We start from the raw sequence: 6,000 nt of genomic DNA on the forward strand, positions 1-6,000 counted from the left end.
AGACATGCCCAATTTTATAATCCTTTTTTGCTTTTCGTGAAGTGAATCACTGCAGTTGTTAAGTGAATAATGCAGTTGTTATGGTAATCTGTTTTTTCCCGTTGACTTTGCTTGTCAGAATCTGGCTGGGAAGGTCACAAATGATGATCACATGGCCCTGGATGGGATTTAGCCAATTCGCACCACTTCGGCAGAACCGGTAGCTAATTTTTTGTTGGCCAAGCCCAGAATGGACTTCCGGAAGCGGCATCCACACAGAGAACCCGTTGTTCACATATTTGAGTCCCACCACTGCAGCTGGGATGCTGGAATGTTGCAAAGCTGTGCTGGTTGCCAAGCATCCAAATTTTGACCACATGACTGTGGAGATCCTGCATCAGTTGTAAACATGAGGGCCAGTCATAAGTCATTTTTTTCAGTGTCATTGTAACTTTGAACAGTCACTAAACAAATGATTGTAACTTGAGGTCTGTCTGTATTGTTCTGCATGGATAAGGAAGGATGCTGGCTAATGGTGGAGCAGAAAATGTGATGCTCCAGATAGCACCCTGCTCTCTGTGGTGATTGGGTGGAGGGGGGTAGCTTATGAAGTCCTGTGGTTGCCAGGAGTCAAGATGGACTTGAAGGCATTTTTAAAAAACTTTAAATAAATGGAGGAATAGCTTTTCAGTAACTTACAACTCAAGAAAATACAATTTGCTAATGTGAGAGCAGCATAATAATTTTGCTTTGTAATTATTTAAGGCAAAGATTCTGAAACTATTATATGGAAAAGGAAAATAAAATAATTTTGAAGATTAGTGTTAAAAAGTATCTTCATGCAGTTTTTAAAGATATGTAAGTACAATATCAAAGAAGAAGGAATGAAATGCTCATTCTCAATTGAACATGTTGGAAAACCATGTTAAATGTGCAATCCTTTTTGTTCTGTCTCTTTACAGGCAAAATGAAGCTTTCATATCTGATAATAAGTGATACCACCGAAACTTTTCTTGTAAAGAAAACCTTGATTTAATGTCTTGCATCAACTGCTCAAGAACAAAACACTGACTTTCACTCTTCAGAAATGCAACATCTATTCTGAGAAGATACTTTTTTATGTTTCCAAGCTTTTCTTGATCACAGATCCTACCACATAATTTTTTTCTGCATTCTTGATATGTATCGTTGTATATCAAGAATTAATAAAGAAACCTAAAGGCAATATTCCCATTTAAATGTATTCTTTGAATGTATACATACTGTAGTTTTGGATAGATAGTTATTTTTATTTATTAAATTTATAACAGCACCTAACTCTATTTAGATTGGGTTGAATACCACATTAAATCATATTAAAACAAACGTTAGAGCAATCTGTCTGCCACATCTGTCTCCCTATTGAGTGCCAGAATTGTTTCAGCTGATCGGACTGGCTAGGTGGGCATCCCCTTCCTCCCTCACGCCTCTATGTTCATCCTTCCTCAGGTGGCACGCATGGTGGAAGAGGACAACCATGCCAGATAGAATAAGTGTACCAATCTTCGGTCAAGGATATACAAAAGGAAAAAATAGAAAAAGTACATAAAATACAGGTTTTTAAATGAAGCATTAAACCTTAACTACATAATATAATATTGATCAGTCTTTCCATTATGACAATAAATGAAGTACATATGCAGAGAATGTCATCAATTCAAGATTGTACAGTAGTCAGTTAATGTAATTTTAGTTACATAAGGATTCACAGTAAAAAAATGTTAAGAATGATGTAGAGGACAGGAAGGCCTGGAGGAACGTTGTCCATGGGGTCGCGATGGGTCGGACATGACTTCGCAACTAACAACAACAACATCATTCATATAAGACACTGAGCTTGTCAACCAGAAGGTCAGCAGTTTGAGACCCAAATACTGTGTGATGGTGTTAGTTCCTACCAACCTAGCAGTTCGAAAGCATGCAAATGCAAGTAGATAAATAGTTACCATTTTAGTGAGATGGTAACAGCATTCTGTGTACCTTAGCATATAGTCATGCCGGCCACATAACCATGGAAGCATCTTCAGACAACGCTGGCTCCCTCGGCTAGGAAATGGAGATGAGCACTGCCCTCTAGAATTGGATACAACTGGGCAGGGAAAATCTTTACCTTGATAAGGAAGATGATTAGACCTAGATAATCACATCATTTTGTGACTATGAATCCACTATTATGCCATCAGTGATTTCTCTCTAGACAATGTTTGCAAAATATGATTTAAAAAAAATATTACTTTTCTTTAGGTGAATGTAGAATATATGAGAAATGTTTTTTGTCATTCCCGTTATCATTGGCTGTTGTAGTCTCATGTTATTGCTAGTATAATTAATGGAGTTACATAACATTCAGGGTGCAAGGTAGCCAAAAAGGCAAAGATGGGAAGGGGAAATAGGCAATTGTGAGGAGTAGCAAGGGAGGTAGGCCCTTATCTTGAAACGATCAAGGCTTGGGCAGGGAGGGCCAAAGACCAGAATGGTTTAGATTCAGGTGGATCCTTGGCTAACGATGGGTAGAATTCAGTTAATGATGACAACAGGAAGTTCCAGGATTGCTGTCACTAAGAAATGCGGTCATAGGATCTCAGACTCTATGACTGCATTGCTTAGTGATGGAAATTCAATCCAAATTACCATGTAACTTTAAGATTACCTGCATTCATTTGGAAACCGGTAAGCTTTCTATAGATGATTCAAAGATAATAAAAAATATTTCCATGCTTATTAAATTGTCTACTTTAACATTAAATTCTATTATATGGAATAATTAGAATTTTAGTAACACAAAGAAGGAAAATGAAGCCTGATTTGTCCAATTCTTTTGGCATGGTAGGATCCAGGGTAAAATCAACCAAGACAAAAGTTTTGTAAAGTAGCTCAGAAGGAACATAGAATGTCACGAAGAATTGAACTAGCTGTCAGAATAAGAACATCAGTTTAATTTGTACTAGATTCACAAGACTAGTGCAACTACGTATGGAGAACATACCTGGTTCCATATTTCCAGTTAAAATTATTTCAGAAATAATTTTATTCCTGAAATAATGATTAGGGCACTGGAAGCTAAAACATATGAAGAACAGTTACAGGAATTGGATATGTCTAGCCTAATGAAAAGAAGGACTAAGGGAGACATTATAGCAGCTTTCCAATATTTGAAGGGCTCCTACAAAGATAAGGGGGGAGGTCAAACTATTTCCAAAGCACCAAAAGGCAAGATGAGAAACAATGGATGGAAACTAACTAAGGAGAAATTTCCTAACGGTGAGAGCAATCAACCAAATGGAACAGCTTGCTTTCAAAAGTTGTGGACGCTCCATCACTGGAGGCTTTCAAAACAAGTATCTGGGAAAGACTTTATTGGACTTGGAATTTTCCATTATTGGGTAGATTGACAAAAGCAGTTTCATAGCTTTAGGTGTATTCACATATCAAATTCAATTAAATCTTGAAAGTGTAAATTGGCTCATATCTCTAGGTCAGTGAATAGCCAGTCCAGATTTACCCAATGCAAATGGGTTCCATTGTAGGAATGCCTAAAAGATCTAATATACCTGTGGAAGTAATTGCTCACTATGAAAAATAGGGTATCGCCTTCTTTAAATCAGACACAGCACTGGAGTCACCAGATGCTACATTTAGAATATAAATGAAGACATTTAATTTTGAATGCAAATTGCTACTAGCCTGCATATACAATAATGTGTTCTGGTTCTTCCATTATCGATACTAGTAGAACTAATTACCATGACACTGTTTTGAAGAAAACAGTTTCTAGCACTTAACAAGGTGTTCATAGCAATGCAGATTCATAAGGGATTGACCCCGCAATCTGTTACTGTTGGGCCTTTTCCTCTCCTAGTTTAATGATGAATGAAACTTAATATTTAAATAGGCTCTCAACTGATACGGAAATGAAGACCATTAAAGAAAGACTTGAAATCTGCACAATTTGTATTCTTGAAAGGAGACTCAAAATGGTTTTATGTAGACAATATACAGATGTAAAGTGCTAGTCTTAACAAAGCACAAAAGCTAACTACCAATTAAAAAGGATACTGAATATATCATTACTATATCCAGCAATCAAGTGCCTTAAACTCACTGTACTCCTTTTGATAACTTTTTTTTATCACATACTAATAAAGACTTTGTAGAGCTACTACATCACAATCAATTATGAATCACTCACAGTAATATTGGATGTATGTTGTAGGCAAAATGTGATAGCTTCTATGCATTCACATGCAAATTCCATTTTAATTAATTAAAAACATTTATACGCAACTTACAAATTGAACTATGACAAATATGAAATGTATTTGTCATAGTTCATTTATTTCAAAAATAACCACGTTAAGACATAGAAATGGTTAACATATAAATTACAACAAAGAAAAAATGATATTGAAATTACAGGAAGAAATACTGTATTAATAGATAACATGTCCATGCAAAATTTTAATCAATATTATTCCAGCATGTAAAAAGTAAGTGACATTGTTTTGGAACACCCAAAGAAATGAAATTTACTGAGGATTACTGAGGAACAAAGATAAATTATGAATGGACTATGAAGAGGGGAAGTTTGCGAAGCTATAAAAAAAAATTAAAGCACAAAAGGTGCCTGGACCAGATGGAATTATCAGGTTGTTGTTGTTAGTTGCGAAGTCGTGTCTGACCCATCGTGACCCCATGGACAACGTTCCTCCAGGCCTTCCTGTCCTATACCATCTTCTGGAGTCCATTTAAGCTCATGCCTACTGCTTCAGTGACTCCATCCAGCCACCTCATTCTCTGTCGTCCCCTTTTTCTATTGCCCTCCATCCTTCCCAACATTAGGCTCTTACTAGCCCTCTGCTCTTCCCCAGTACCATATTGGACACCTTCCGACCTGAGGGGCTCATCTTCCAGCATCATATATTTTTGCCTTTTGGTACTGTCCATGGGATTTTCATGGCAAAGATACTGGAGTGGGTTGCTATTTCCTTCTCCAGTGGATCACATTTTGTCAGAACTCTCCTGTCCGTCTTGGGTGGCCCTGCACGGCATAGCTCATAGCTTCATTGAGTTACGCAAGCCCCTTCGCCATGCCAAGGCAGTAATCCATGAAGGAGATACTTATTATAAATATTTTGAAGATGAACTTTTACAACCTTTATAAAACATGATGAACTTTGTCCCAAAGGAAGGAAAGATACTGGAAAATTGAAAGAGGCCAATAGAGCACTATACCTAAGAGGGACAAGATTTGACTTTAACAAGAAACTATAGGCCAATATCCCAAAAGTGCTTTTTCAAGAAGCAATTGGACTTTGTTTCTCCTTGAAGATGTTTCCCTTCTCATCCAAGAAGCTTCTTCAGTTCTGACTGAATGGTGGAGAATGGAAGGATTTATATTCCTTGCAGTCATCTGCTCATTAGCATTCTCTCTGAGAGGCATTGAGGCCACTTGGAGATTTATCTGTTCCCCCAGGGTCATCTGAATAGTGCAAATGGGTGTGGGACCTTCTTGCGATTGCTGAAAGAACTGTGTTGTAAACAGGAGATAGGGGGTGTTGTATCTATTCTCTACCATTCAGTCAGAACTGAAGAAGCTTCTTGGATGAGAAGGGAAACATCTTCAAGGAAAAACAAAGAAAGTCCAATTGCCTCTTGAAAAAGCACCTTTGGGACAACTATGACCTGGATGACTGAGAATCTCCATAGACATGTAGGCCAATATCATTATTGAATAATAACTACAAATTGTTTACAACAATTCTTGCTAATACTGAAAAATAATTTTGCAAGAATGTATTCATGAAGATGAATGTGGGTTTTTACCTAATGGATAAGTAAAGGAAAATGTTAGAAATGTGTTGGATATTTTGGAATATTTGAAGTAATATAATGAAAAATAAGCTGCATCAATTTGACTTAGATGCAGAAAAGACCTTTAATAATTATAACTGGGCTTTCTTGTTAAAAGTTTTGGAAGACGTG

General features: G+C 36.9%; 1 protein-coding gene across 1 annotated transcript in view; it reads left to right on the forward strand.

Annotated features, from left to right (window-relative positions):
• The window catches only part of STPG2 (sperm tail PG-rich repeat containing 2), a 196,391-nt gene extending 195,081 nt beyond the window's left edge, over positions 1-1,310 (forward strand). Inside the window, exon 14 of the mRNA XM_015820739.2 lies at positions 942-1,310. Within this exon, the coding sequence (XP_015676225.2) occupies positions 942-975 (34 nt within the window). The 3' untranslated portion in view covers positions 976-1,310. The remainder of the gene's footprint in view (positions 1-941) is intronic.
• The last annotated feature ends 4,690 nt before the right edge of the window (positions 1,311-6,000 follow it).

Source organism: Protobothrops mucrosquamatus, unplaced genomic scaffold (genome assembly GCF_001527695.2).
Source record: "Protobothrops mucrosquamatus isolate PMUCROS unplaced genomic scaffold, P.Mucros_1.0 scaffold1172, whole genome shotgun sequence".
Taxonomy (NCBI): domain Eukaryota; kingdom Metazoa; phylum Chordata; class Lepidosauria; order Squamata; family Viperidae; genus Protobothrops; species Protobothrops mucrosquamatus.